General features: G+C 34.1%; 1 protein-coding gene across 5 annotated transcripts in view; it reads left to right on the top strand.

Annotated features, from left to right (window-relative positions):
- The window catches only part of MED13L (mediator complex subunit 13L), a 297,211-nt gene that overhangs the window by 34,515 nt on the left and 247,460 nt on the right, over positions 1-15,236 (top strand). For all 5 annotated transcript variants that reach the window (XR_013366559.1, XR_013366560.1, XM_077875776.1 and 2 more), the window contains exon 2: positions 307-544. Coding sequence is in view for 3 of the 5 variants with exons in the window: in XM_077875776.1 (XP_077731902.1) it covers positions 307-544 (238 nt within the window). In the remaining 2 variants the exon portion in view is untranslated. The remainder of the gene's footprint in view (positions 1-306; positions 545-15,236) is intronic.

The following is a 15,236-nucleotide window of genomic DNA, read 5'->3' as shown; positions in this document are numbered from 1 at the left end:
CTTCGGCCCAGAGCCTGATCCTGGAGACCTGGGATCGAGTCCCATGTCCCGCTCCCTGCATGGAGCCTGCTTTTCCCTCTGCCTGTGTCTCTGCCCCGCCCCCACCCCCCCCCCCGTGTCTCTCATGAATAAATAAATAAAATCTTTAAAAAATATCAAGGAAGATTGACAAATGTTTTTCAGTGAGAGAAATCTTATGTGTAGTAATGTAAATATTGCAGATTTGGTTATCTGTATGGAAGCTTGTTTTTTGTGTTCTGTAAGAAGAAATATCAAAACCATTGTAATTTTCTTGTTTTCTTCCAGGCTGAACTCACGGGAATCAAATGGCGTAGGTACAATTTTGGAGGGCACGGGGACTGTGGACCCATAATTTCAGCCCCAGCCCAAGATGATCCGATCCTGTTAAGTTTCATCCGCTGTCTGCAAGCCAACTTGCTGTGTGTATGGCGTCGAGATGTCAAACCAGATTGCAAAGAGTTATGGATATTCTGGTGGGGTGACGAACCCAACCTAGTGGGTGTAATACATCATGAACTGCAGGGTAAGTGTTTTGTTTTTTCTTAAAAACTGTTAGCGTCATATATATATATATTTATATTAATTTCTTATATATATATAAGATATATATATTATTATATATATAAATAATAGTAAATTTCAAAAAGAATTTATTAAGACTTGCTGAGAAAAATCCAAGTGTTCAATGGGTGTCTCAAAAGGAACATCCTCACTCTTACTCTCTTCTTTCTACTCCCATATTTTCCCCCCCAAATTGTCTTGTTCTTTTCCAGTCATGCTGGGAACCAGAATCTGTGAACCACTGTTACTAAAGGAAATACTGTGCCTCCTGGGTGTTTTGGGGTGGAAATAAGGCAAGATCTACTGTTTTAAAATGATAGCGCATTGTGAGTAATAAGCAAGTCAATGAAATGAACAGAATTGTTTTTTCTTGAACTGTGGCTGTTTTGGTTCATTACCAGCTGAACTCTGGTGGAAAATTATAAAGTGATAACAAAATTTGTGTAAGCGTTATTGGACAAAATTATGAGATGACATTGGATAGTATTTTGAAGAAAGATTAATATAAAGAATCTGGTCTAATTTTGATATGGCAAGTTTTCCTTTGTTTTGTTCCTGTTTCTTATATAATTAGGTGATTCCAGGAGATACTTGCTTCAGTGTTACCTAATTTTTAACTACATATTACGTCTGATATCTGGAAACTTTGAATTAATGTAAGATTTCATAATTCTAAGCTACTTTTTATATTTACTACAGATTTATAGCAAGAGGAAATTTTATGAATATTCTTTGGATGTCTGGTCAGAATTTTTCACTTCTTTCCATCTAGTATGCTAAGAATTTTTCTAAATCAAAATTAATTACAATCTTTACTTAGGGTGGTGCATTAACTCTTTGATATCTGTCTCCTAGAGCCAACTTTTATTATGCCCAAACTACTCTATATTTTGTTAGTTTGTGGCTGAAAAAGTTCAGATAATGTTTGAAATGTTTTGTTAGTTGATATATTTAATATTTTTTTTAAAGGAAGGAAGAAAACTAACTTTCATATTTGAAGGTCTGTTCTAAGGTGTGTGAATTTGCCTAAAGGATTTCCTTTCAACTTTTGCTTGATACCTTCCTAGCTTTCCTTTGCAGCCATTTTATATCTGTGATATCCCTTGCCACAACAGCCAGAGGGCAGTAAACCACAGTGGACTAATTGAGCTGTTTACCTTATGGTCTATTTGTCTGTTCAAAGCAAACGTTCCCCCCATAGTTTGTAGAGTACTTGGTTTATAAATATAAGAACCCAGTCTGGGTAAGACTGCTTCCTTAGCTGGTTAATCAGCAGAATCTCAGAACATATATACTTATTAGCAAAGCTTATTTTATGTAGGTTAGTAGTGAATTCAGGTAAAATGAGTTTAACCACATCTGGATTCCATTTATCAGGATTTTAAAAATAAGATAACCCCAGAAGATAATTATAACATTTGTATTTGTCCATTTAAGTATCAAAACATATATTTTGTTCTAAAGTTTTTTCCCATGTAGAAGAGGGAATATAGCATTTTTGTTTGTTCACCTTTATTTTTTAAGATTATTTCTGATTCTTTTTTTTTTAAGATTTTATTTATTTATTCATGAGAGAGACAGAAGGAGAGAGGCAGAGACTTAGGCAGAGGGAGAGGCAGGCTCCAGGGAGCGCAATGCGGGTCTCAATCCCAGAACCCCAGGAGGCAGTCACTCAACTGCTGAGCCACCTAGGTATCCCAGATTATTTCTGATTCTTAATCTTCCATTTCTCTACCCCATATTGATACCTTATGTCTTAACTTTTTGGTCTGGTCTTTATTTTTTAGCAGCATAAATTACCACTTTATAATAATGATGAAACCAAGCCCAACTATTAATTAGACTTATTTACCTGGCGTGGGGGGTAAAGTTATTTGTCCATACCAACAAAGAAAATGATCAATGTTATTAGAAATAATTTATTTTATTATTTTATTATTTTATTTTTTTTAAATTTTTATTTATTTATGATAGTCACACACACAGAGAGAGAGAGGCAGAGACATAGGCAGAGGGAGAAGCAGGCTCCATGCACTGGAGCCCGACGTGGGATTCGATCCCGGGTCTCCAGGATCGTGCCCTAGGCCAAAGGCAGGCGCCAAATCGCTGTGCCACCCAGGGATCCCTAGAAATAATTTATTAAGTTACTGTGTTATTTCTCATGGACTGTGTTACCGAGTCAACAAAAAGATGTAGGCTATAAAATTTTTATAGTTGCTTTAGATTGTATGTATATTTCATTGATATATTAAGTATCCTTTTGGTAAAGAATAAGGAAAGAGTGACTTTTTTCTGAACTGTTTTTACAAATCACAGAAACACTACATTTTAATGAGAAAAGTAGAAAAACAGAACTGCCAAATGAAGAGAATAAAAATCCTGAAGTCTGAAACAGAATTTTAATATTTGGTATTTTTATGTGTAAGTGGAGTTGGTATCATACTGTTTTGCAACAGTCATTTTCACTTAATATATTGTGAATGTTTTCTCATGAGAGTGATTATTTTTTATTTTTAATTTCTTTCCTATTGAGTCTGAAAACAGTGTAAGCTGTTTGTTGTTCTCTTGTGTGCCACCAGGAAACTATTCCAGTGATGGAACAGTCATAACTTTGTTAAATATGTCTATTCTTTTTGATATGTCAGATTGGGGAATGTTACTGGATCAAAGCGTGTGAAGTATCCATCACTTAGTAAGAGTGGTTGAAAAGGGTAATTTTATGTGGTTCAACTTAATATCAGAAAGTACTTGAACTTATTTAGAAAAATGAATGGCATAAGGACAACTTTGTTTCAAGTGAGGGAGAATGTGTATGACAGGTGAGTGGTCATGAGAAAAAGATACAAAGGAAGTCTTTTAATTGGTAGTCATACAAATTGAGGATATCTTGGAATCTGTTTTGGTCTTTAAGTAAGAGTCATTTCATTTTAGGTAAAATAAATTTTAACAGAGCCCTGTAAACATTAAGCATGAAGATACCATTATTGTAACATTTTTTTGTGGGAACATCATGCTATTTCTTAAAATGCTTTTTAATTATGTTATTTGGTAGTTCCCTTTGTCTTTACGATGTACCCAAAATAGCATTCTACTAAGAAACCTCACAGTGCAATACAATACCAGAGCAACGTCTTTGATTTAATATGTAAAGTATCCTCATAGAGAATAATCCTGCAGGTTAGACACACAGTTTAGTTTTAAATTACTAGATTTTTTTGTTTAAATACTTAAAGTATCTATGAAATTGAACACTAAAATACATTTATAGGTTATCCACATCGCATGGATAAACGTATTTGGGCCCGTGTCAGAGAATTGCTATTTATCTTGTCTGGCATAGTAGTTCAGAGCATGGATGGGTTTGAATCCCTGCTTAGTTGCTTGCTGGCTGTGTATCGTTGATCAAGTAACTTATCCTTGCCTCACTTTCCTCACTGTAAACTTGGTATAAGGATAACAAAGGTTAAAGTTCTTAGAACAGCACAGAGAATAGTTTCTTGTCCTTGTCAGGAATTAGCCTGTACAAAGGACCTGTTGGCAGTGAACAAATAGTGTGAAGAACAGGTTTGTCTGGAGCTTAGGCTGTTAGTGAAATAGGAGAGACTGAAAGACTGCGAAGGTGGGCCATAATGAGTGTGCTGACGTAAGGATGTGGAATTTGCACTGAATTTGATTTTTGAGGAATTGTCATAGGTTTCTGATCAGGAAAGAAACATAATTAGGAAGATAATATACAAGATGAACATGAACAGGAAGGCAGTAATATTATAATAAATCATTTTATTCTAAATGGAGCTAGGAACTTAGACATTCTATTTAAGGTACAGATATATTTAAATTAAAAAATACCGATGATTACGTACTGAGCTTAATAGTCTTTGCCAATTTTATTATACATTTGCTCTTTTTGCTTGACTAAATTCTTTTGCACATTTTCAATTTGAATTTTAGAGATTAACATAATACACTAAACTAGCTTTTCCTCATCTACCAAACAAAATTATTTTACAAACAGAATCTTCTGGCCATTTTATCACTTATAGTCAGTGGTGGGAAAGACATGCTATCTTAAAGCACCAAAATGGTACAGTGGTCAAGTACAGACTTCTAGGAACTGAAGATGGCTTGATCCAAAACCTTAAAAGCCCCTGGCCCAGAAGGACAAGTATTACATACAGCCTAGTATGTGCTTAGTGATGCTTGTTGAATGAATGAATGAATGAAGCCCATCTTACATAGTTTTAACAGCATAGTATTGTACTCTCAGAAGGTTAACTTCTTTTTTTTTAGAAGGTTAACTTCTAATGAATACACTTAAAACTTTAACTTGATATTGTGAGGAGATTGAAACCTAATTAAAAGTAAGGCATTAAATATCCATTTTATTTTGTATATGTTTCATAAAGAAACCTAGCTGTAAATATGCATTGTCTATATTTTTAATTTTAAAATTTATAATTTATCTATAATTTTAAAATTTATCTATAATTTGTCTATAGTTTTAATATTTATCTGTACTATCCCTTCTGCTTTTGGCTATTACAAATAGACATATGTAAATTATAATAGGGATACATCTGTCTACCTCTAAAAAATGATTGCCCCAATATATTACTGGAAGCCTTAGGAATTGCCTTTACTGTCAGTGTAGAGGCAGATTGGCAGTTAATACCCTTCATTGTTGCATTTGTAGTCATAAGTTTTGCTTTTTTATTTTTCAGAGTACTGCCACCTATGCCAGGAGGTATGGGCAATTGCAAAAACAGCATTAGATATTAGAGAGCTAGGAAAAAGGGATCTGGTTTTCTAAAATAGTGACCAGTGTAAGATAATTAAGATACTCTATTACTGTTACTTATACATTCGAACTGATTGCAAGCCTCTGGATAAAGAAGTGGGCATTTTGTAAGGATGGAGGAAGGCTAAGGAGAAGAGAGTGGAGAGCCAGTTTGCTAGTATTGTAATCTGTATATATAGATTAAAATGTACAATCTGAAATGATGGGATTGATACAAACTTTGTTTAGCTGTTTCCAAGATAGAACCGAATTTCCCCTTCTCTCTTTTTTATTTCAAAAAATTTTTGCAGTTATACATACACTTAACTTTTTTTCTGGTTAAACCATTTGAAGGTAATTTCTAGACTTCATGAATCTTTACCCCTAAATACTTTATCATGTAACATCTGTGACAATGTAGGACATTTTTCAGTGATACTGATATAATTTTTTGTCCTGTCAAATTTTTCATATTCTGAATTTGTTTCCTCATGATTAGATTCAGGTTAAACATTTTTGGCAAGATAATTGAGTAGGTGATATGTACGTCTGTGACATCTTATCAGAGGCACATTATGTCAATTTGCCCCAATATTGATACTACTAAGTTTGATTACTTTGGTTTAAGGTAGTGACCACCAGATTTTTCCTGTGTAAAGATACACTTTTCTTTTTTGTAATTTTTAGGTAAATTTGGGGCAAAACTTTGAGAGGGTGAATATTACTTTTTTTAAAAAAGATTTTTAAATTCATTTGAGAGAGAGCATCAGCAGGATGGTGGGGGGAGAAGGAGAAACCGACTCACTGCTAAGCAGGAAGTCCAAGGTGGGGCTCGATTCCTGGATTCTAGGATCATTACCTGAGCTGAAGGCAAATGCTTAACTGACTGAGCCACCCAGGTGCCCCAAGACAGTGACTATTCTTTTCCCTAGCCCACTTTTCACTCTGGCTTGAGGAAGAATCTAACTTTTCAGCTATTTAAAAACAACAGAGATCAAATGAAGACGACATTCTTGAGTAACAGGAAAGGTAGGTAGGGGGGTAGAGGAGAGGAGAAGGAAGAAAAGCACAGGCGATCTAATCAAGTCAGATTATGACAGTAAAGTCAAACTGAAAATTAATAGCCTTAAGCTGAACACATTAAAAAGAAAAGTGTTGACCCTGAATTTTCTCAAATCATAATTAAGTATATAGGAATATACTACTATATCTTTCAGTCTGTGACTTTTCACTTGAATTTTGATTTTGGTTCTCTTTGACAAAATGAAAGGAAATGATTTCAGTCAACATTGTGAATGGCTTTATCCTCAATTGAAAAAAATTGCTTTTTGTGAAAGTAGTGATCCTTTTACATGTAAAATTGACAGGAATGAAATTATTTCTAAGTAAAATGCTGTTCAGTTTCAAAATTTCTTCTAAAGAGATTATCTGATTTCTTGACTTCCCCCCCCTGGTTAATTTTACATATATATTTTTTCATTATTGGTGGTCAGTTTATGATTCATTGAAATTAATCTCTGATTAAATTGGAAAGTAATTTTTTTGGATTTATTGTTTGGGTTTATTTTTCAAGTATAAGATTCTGCTGGTTTTGAAAGCAGGTGAATTTTTCTTCAGCATTCTAGATTTGTAGTATTTTACCTATCAACATTTATATGGCGATTTTATTATATGGCATTAGTAATTCTTGAGATTAATGTCACATTGCTGTGTTTCATACTTGTTATTTTATATTTGTTATGGATATATAGTATTTTCATATTTGTTTTTATGTATATAGTAATAGAAGAGTACCTTTGTATTTCATGAGAACAAGCACTTTTAGGGAAAACTCCTCATACTCAGTGGAAAATGGTAGCTAGTTCTAAATAGTTTATGAACTAAGTACTCCTGGTTTTCACTGGATCTAAATTATTTAAGTCTTGATACAAAATTTCTGACTTTTAAAATAGTTACAGCGTGTTCTGTTTCCTCAGGTGTAGTTTTAAAAGAATTGGTTTGCTAAAGCATAAAATAGTAATAGTTTTCATTGATGATTATCCAGATGATTCCAGAGCATATTTAACTGAAGTAATAGATTTAATAGAAAATCATAAGTTATATCCTTAAAAGAGAAAGTGGAATATTTATTAGTAGTTTTGTAAGCAATACATTTGTATTGTAAAGTTACGGTACAATTCGGAATTCTTTTATATGAAAAATAGAAAAAGATCTAATGGATTAGACAGAATTATTAAGCAAGACGTGCTTGCAATTGAGAGAACAAGCTAAAGTCTAACTGTGGAATGTAAATAAAATCGATGTGTTACCACAGGCAACTTGCTGAACCGTGTAATTAGCTTTTTCTATGAAAAATGAGACATTTATACTGAGATTGTGGTAAAATAGCATGTAAAGGGCTTATGTTCTAATGATATGAAAATTAAACAGTTGGTAAAAAATTATAATTTAAAGATTGCTGCTTCAGGGTAAAGTTTAATCAGTTGTTTTTTAGGGGGGAGGATTTATGTTTTGGTAAGTAAAGGCATTACAGTCCGATATTTTTGTATTGAAAAGAAGTCCCCTACTTGTATAAAGTAAACCTGAGTAAAACCTCTGCTAATGAGGGATTAAAGTCACCACTGGAACAAGTAGGATTGAAAATTAACCTGAAGTTAGAGAAACTGTTATTTGGTGTATTAGTTTTTTACTCCCTTTATTTGTAAGTAATTTTAGTGATGAATATATTGTGACTGATACAAAAGTATTTAGTAATTTTAAGGATAGCTTGTTTGATACCCACCTCCTTTGTATACATTTTATTTCAAAATCTTGTTTTTTAATAGAAAACTTACACATTCAGAAGAGGTTCTTGTACATTAAAGTGGTATAAAGATTTCTTTACCTTGTAATACAGTTGTTTCTTCTTCTTTTTTTTAAGATTTTATTTATTTATTCATGAAAGACAGAGAGGCAGAGACATAGAGGGAGAAACTGGCTCCTCGAAGGAAGGCTGATGTGTGGAACTCAATCCCTGAATTGAGATCACACCCTGAGCCAAAGGCAGCTGCTCAACCACTGAGCCACCCAGGGTCCCTACAATTTCCTTGTTTATCTCTTTTTTTAGGGAGGTTGACATAAGAATATAAATGTGGCAAATTGGAGAAAAAGTTTAACTCCTGGTAGAATTTAATAGCCTAATTAATTTCAGAAAAAATTACATATTTGAACATTAAACTTGAATGAAGTAGAGATATAAAATTATATATTCAGAGAACACCACCTTTTGCTGCAGAATTTACAAGCAAATTCATGACTGACATGAATTTACAAGCAATTTCATTGCTGACATTCAGAAAGCATCACGTCAGTTTTAAAGTTTACAGTATTTTATATAGGAGATGAAGTAGAAAGTCCCTCCAGTGAAATCGGGCTTCTAAGGAAGGAAGAAGGTGAGAATGGATCTCCTAGGTCATCACCTAGAGGACTCAGAGAATATCCTTTTCCATTTATGCTGTTGAATTAGCATAGGCAGAGGGAAGCTGAAGCTTAGAAAAAGCCTATGACTCCATCATATCCTTAGTTATAATGGAACCCAGACTCATATTTTGTATCTTTTAAAATCAAAACTGTTACTTGGTTGCAAAGCTGTATTGCAACATGAAACTGTATTGATTGTGCCATATAAATTGAGTCAATCAAATTTCCCAAACCATTTATTTATCATTTTTTATAGGATTTTATTTTTTAAGGATTTTATTTATTTATTCATGAGAAACAGAGAGAGGCAGAGACATAGGCAGAGGGAGAAGCAGGCTTCCTGTGGTGAGTCTGATGTAGGATTTGATCCCAGGACCGCAGGATCATGCCCTAAGCCAAAGGCGGATCTCAACTACTAAGCCACCCAGTGCCCCTCCCAAACCATTTAAAATAAGACCCACATAACTATTCCAATTCTGTTTATCTCAAGTCAGATCTATTTCCTGTACTTACAGAAAGAATGCTGGCTTGCATAATACTAGACAGAGGACCTTTTTTATTTTTAAATATTTTCTGTGAGACTTGGCAAATGTTGGGTTCCAATAATGTCAGCTCATAAACATTTAGTCTAGGTGTTCTTAACTGAGCATACACTACAGATAAAGGGAAAATAAGAATAGTTTGATAGTCATTAAAACTTGATGTGCATATATACCATTTGAATATTTAGACTTTATTTTTTTTTATTATTTTTTTTTTTTAATTTTTATTTATTTATGATAGTCACAGAGAGACAGAGAGAGAGGCAGAGACACAGGCAGAGGGAGAAGCAGGCTCCATGCACCGGGAACCCGATGTGGGATTCGATCCCGGGTCTCCGGGATCGCGCCCTGGGCCAAAGGCAGGCGCCAAACCGCTGCGCCACCCAGGGATCCCTGAATATTTAGACTTTATTATGAGATTAGCATTTGCTGTTATAAAATATCTTATTGAAGTAACTGAAAAGCTACAATTATGTTATCTGTTGTCATTAAGACGTCTTTCCCCTCCTCTTTTTATAGAACTATTATAGGTATGTATTTTGAAAAATCAGAAATCTACAGTAAAAGAACAGGTTAGTTATTAGGGGAAGCAAGAGGTGGTTGCTGAGGCTGCCATTTAGTTAAATTACATGGTTTCTGGTCCTGTTTAAAGTATGGTAGACTAAGCCAACTTATAGGTGTCTGTGCTTACCATTCATGAATAATTGTTTGAAAAAGTATTTATTTACAAATGGTTTCTGTTTTGTTTTATGATGTTTGAGCAAATGGCAGCTGGAACTTGGTATAGATTTACTCAGCCATGAGTACACTGGAGCTAAGATTTTTTTTCTTTTAAAAAATATTGTAATGGTAGAAATAATACATAAATTTGCTGCTGCTCCCCTATCCCAAAAGTTCCCAACAGCTTGGAAATCTGTTTTATGTATAAAGAATCATGAAATTAGAATCTGTTGCTCTGAGTATTTTGTGACTGATGCTGTCCTGATACTACCTGAAGAGACACTCATTGAATATCATTATGGCTAGCAAGTGTTCGATAATTTCCTTTTAAGCTCCATCTGTGTAAATATTTTTGAACAATTTTCTACAAGTACTGGGTCACATACCTATTTCTTATAAACCCGACATTGATAAAATACACTCTTTGTATAATTGGGTCTTGTTTTGATACTGGTTCTTTCATATTGTGATTTGGCAGTGAGTTCAACAGAATAAGCATTATCCTCTTGAGGCCCATCTAGGATTGAACTAAAGGGCTTCTACAACATCCACATGATCATACAATTAGTTCTTCTTCTTCTTCTTTTTTTTTTTCTTGGTGTAACTGAATATCAGCTGGTTGCCAGGGTATTGTGGTAGAATAATATCCTGCAGTTTGGAGTTAATCATGCAGCAGAACTGCCTTGATTAAAAAATAATAAGATAAAAATTGGATGAAGACAAGGTATCTTTGTTTTGAAAAAGATTACATGTATACAATGGTAAAGTGAAGGTTAGAGCATTCACAAATCTGTTTTTAGAAACTTCGTCTTCCTATTTAATATAGTATCAGATGCAAAATATCTTCCATTAAAAAAATACTTACGGCTTTGCTACCCTTGAGGGAGGTAAAACTTCTTGCTAATCTTGAAGGCTTACTTTTAATGCCATTAGAAAATCTACAAGTATCTGTGGAATGACTCCCTGAATCAGGAAGCGATAAGGAAGAACCTTGTCAAAATAAGGTTTCTTCATTGAGATTGTTCTATTTTTTTCACGGGTAATTGTGGACTTACTTAAAATAAGCAATTTTAATGTTTGCTCTTTATAAGAGGGCATGTTATTTACATTGAAATATATTTAGACTAAATTAGAAAAATTTAGATAACCCTCAGGTCAGTTTCAGGCACTATATTTTTAACTTACTTTAAAAGTTGCCTAATAATGGAATGGATGCCTGCCTTGACATCCTTGGAAAACCGATATACAACTCTGATTATTTAGGGGAGAAATAACATTTGTTGACAGTGACTCTATTATGGAAAGATCATGCCATTTACTGGTTTCATGAAGAGTATAACAAAGAGGGGCTCTTGATTTGAATAGCAGACATGGCTGGGACAATTATCCCCATTGCTAAAGCAAAGGCTTCAATTAACCAGAACTCAGTTATCCAGAGCCCTCAAACACATTTCAATGTACATCCCCCCCCCACCCCAACTCATCCTCAGTAAGCACACCATTTTATAAAAAAAAAAAAAAGGTTAAATGACTTAACCATAGTATTATCAGTGATTAGTCCAGATATGCATAAGATGGCAGTTTGATTCCCAGTATGGTTGAGGCAGTGAGCTAGAAGATCCTCAGGGGGCAAAAGCATTTTCATGGGATGTCCTGAAGCCACTACTGATTCAGCTCAGTTGACCACACATTATAATTTATAGTATTATGTAACAATGATAAAACAATATATGAGAGGATATTTTAAAATCATTCTTTGAGCTTTATAAACATAAAGTGTTATTACTAATCTTTAAATTTACAGTTAACACCATGTATTTATTCAACAGATTTTTATTGAGCCTGCATTCTGTTAGATGCTGTGCAAGATGCAGAAATAAATCAGAAACATACTCTGTTTTTTTAGAAGCTGACAAATAGGGGAAATAGCATTTGTACATAGAATATTAGTACAGTTGTCCTAAGAGAGACCACACAATATTTTTTCAGTTATACAGGAAGCAGGGCCTTGAGGAAGAGTTGATTCTTGAGCTGATCCTTAAAGAATGGGGTAGACTTTTGGTGTTTGGACATATGGCTGTGTTAGGGCAAACACACTTCATGTATATAGAATTGCAAGAATGTAGAGTAGGAACGTTTGAGATATCTGTTTGAGAAGAGTTAAAGATGAGAAGTTGATTGAAAATGGTGTTTTTATGCTTGATAGTGATGGAGCTTAAACCCTAGGGCAAGGAGTTTGGACTTCATAGGTAGTTGGGTTTTTTTTTTTAGGTTTTGAATAGGGTAGAGGGAAGGCTCTCTGTAGGCTGCATGGCAGGCAGGACCTGCATCTGACTGTTGCTTACCATTGTAGTTCTAGGACCAGCATAATTTCTGGCACGTATTTGTTGTGAAGAAATTAATGAGTAAATGAATGAATGCAGTGGAAGTTTGTATAAAGATTATCTGAAGTCCTCCCAGTATTTTGGATCACAGAGGAAAACAAGCTGTTGTTTGGAAGACTGTTTTAAAGAACACATATGATTGCATTTGAAACATTTTTTTTGATGCATTAGTTTCTTTTTAATTGTATATTTCAACGACAGTGAGACAGTGATACAGTTTTCTTCCTTTTTTGCAGTTGCTTATTTTTTATAGCCTACAGTTTAGTTTTAAAATTTTTATTAAAAATAATTGAGGAGGGGATCCCTGGGTGGCTCAGCGGTTTCGCGCCTGCCTTTGGCCCAGGACGCGATCCTGGAGTCCCGAGATCGAGTCCTGCGTTGGGCTCCTGGCATGGAGCCTGCTTCTCCCTCTGCCTCTCTCTCGCTCTCTGTGTCTATCATAAATGGATAAAAATGGATCTTTAGAAAGGAAAAAAAAAGAGAAAAAAATAATTGAGGAGCACCTGGGTGTTCAGTGGTTGAGCGTCTGCCTTTGGCTCAGGTTGTGATCCCAGAGTCCTGGGATCAAGTCCTGCATTGGACTCACACAGGGAACTTGCTTCTCCCTTTGCCTTTGTCTCTGCCTCTCTCTGTTTCTCATGAATAACTAAAATCTCAAAAAAATTGCATAATTTTCCATAAATTATTTCCATTAGTGTCATAGATAGCAAGTACTTTGGGGAGTTGGCAAAAAGCTTGTGTTCTAATTGTCTTGTAGAACAGAGGCTATGGGAGAATACTATGTATTGGGTAAAAGTGCTTAGTGGTATTTATGTGTGAGAAGCCCTGTTAACTTATAAATACATGGCTTGAATGACCTTGGGTGTCCTACATATGTTATAAATTGCTAGCTCAACACTAGAGTTGATATTTGCTACATAGAAAAGATTAGATAACATTGCTTTGCTGAGGCTCTCTCTGGGAACTGCCTGCTTTGCTTATAGAATCCATTTGACAGAAAACTTTCATTGAGCTTTCTTTCTCTCAATCCTAAAATCCTGAATTAATTGCTAACTTTTTACGATATCATGACTATAGACTACATGGTAAAATGAGACATAGTATATATGATTTGAGCAACCACTTTCAATGAGATCCTTAATAGACACTTTTTAGTGTTAGTATACATCTTTTCTACTGTTTAAATATAGCCTTTTGATTTCATCAAATACTCTAAGATAGCAAGTTAGTACGTGACAATTTCTGTAATTTTAAATGGCATTTTTCTAGGACTATAAACAAAATCGATCTATCTCCTCCAAAGATACTTGCAAATATACACATATACCTGCAGTAGCTTAAATTTCCTGTATCGGTTGAAACTTCCATTTGACAACACATGGAATGCAGCCATATCTCCCAGAGGATGCTTGAAGAGTCTTTCCATCAGTAGTGAATCACACTTTCTGTCAGGAACCATCTATCATTCTCTTTTTCCATTTGTGACTTTAGTTGGCATTCAGTGGAAGTATAGGTCATGGATTGTGGATAGGAGGGCCTATTCACCCTCACTCACATATCCAAAATGGAACAGAGGTCAGGAAGAAATTTACTACTCTTTCTTTATAGTCTACCTTTGAGAGGTAGAGACCATAAGATAAGAATGGTAAATTAGCTAAAAATAAGATTGAATGTTTATACCATGCCTCCTCCTGTAATACATGTCATTATAGATAGGTCATTTAAATTTGCTCGTCTTTTATTCTCATCTCTCATATGGGAATTATAGCTTTATTTTATGATACAGCATGAAGTGAATATGAAAAGCTCATATATTTAAATGCTGTGTAAATGCATTTCATAGTCATACTTTTTCTTTAATGAACCTCACTGTCAAACTATTTAAACCTTCATGAATTTATTTTACAATTAAGTTTTAGTCATAATTTCTACCTGTGGAAAAAAATTGAATTCTTTTTCACCTGGCATTGTCAATATTAATTAAATCATATATAGGCATTTGATTTTTAAAAAAGTAGTGTCTTGTAACTGATCATTTTCTGGCTTTGGTTGCACAAGGATGGTTGATAATATGTATGCCTTTGCTCCTCAAGGGATTTTAGAATAAAAAATTACAATTATGTCTCTTGTTATTTTATAGGATTGTGGTCTAATCCTTGAAAATTATAGTGAGTATATGGTATGTGTTAATTATCAATGGACCAGAGTGTTTTGGACTTTTTATTGATTGTTACATATACAGAATTATTAAGAATATTGGATTAACAAGGATTACTACTCCCATTCACGTTGCTTGCCATAATCCCATTTCCTGTTCTACATTTATTTTTTTTTTAATTGCAGAATAGTTTTTATTTATGCTTAAATTGTGCCTAATTTTATAGTACTAATAAACAGGGAATAAATGATAGCTTGAAATAGTTATATGTTGAAACTGGGAACCAGACAATAATCAAATATTTATAGTTCATTTGGTATGTGTTAGGCATCCTGCTGGGTGCTTGATGATCAATCTTGGAGTTGAAAGTAGTTTTGAATTTATTCTTTCTGAATCTCAACTTGAATGATTTACAAGGAAAAATTTCAGATTCTGCTGATTTCATTTTTGCACCTTGTTTTGTGTTTATTAAATTCATTTTCATTTAGTATATAGAACAGATTTAGCAGTTATGAAATATCAGCCTTTGCCATATTGAGACTGTTAATTTAACTAGTTGAACACTAGAGGGACTGCAGACTAATCACTGGCTTTTTAGTTCAATAGTATATTAG

This window comes from Canis aureus, chromosome 27 (genome assembly GCF_053574225.1).
Source record: "Canis aureus isolate CA01 chromosome 27, VMU_Caureus_v.1.0, whole genome shotgun sequence".
NCBI classification, from domain to species: Eukaryota; Metazoa; Chordata; class Mammalia; order Carnivora; family Canidae; genus Canis; species Canis aureus.
This window is presented reverse-complemented; position numbering and strand designations above follow the sequence as displayed.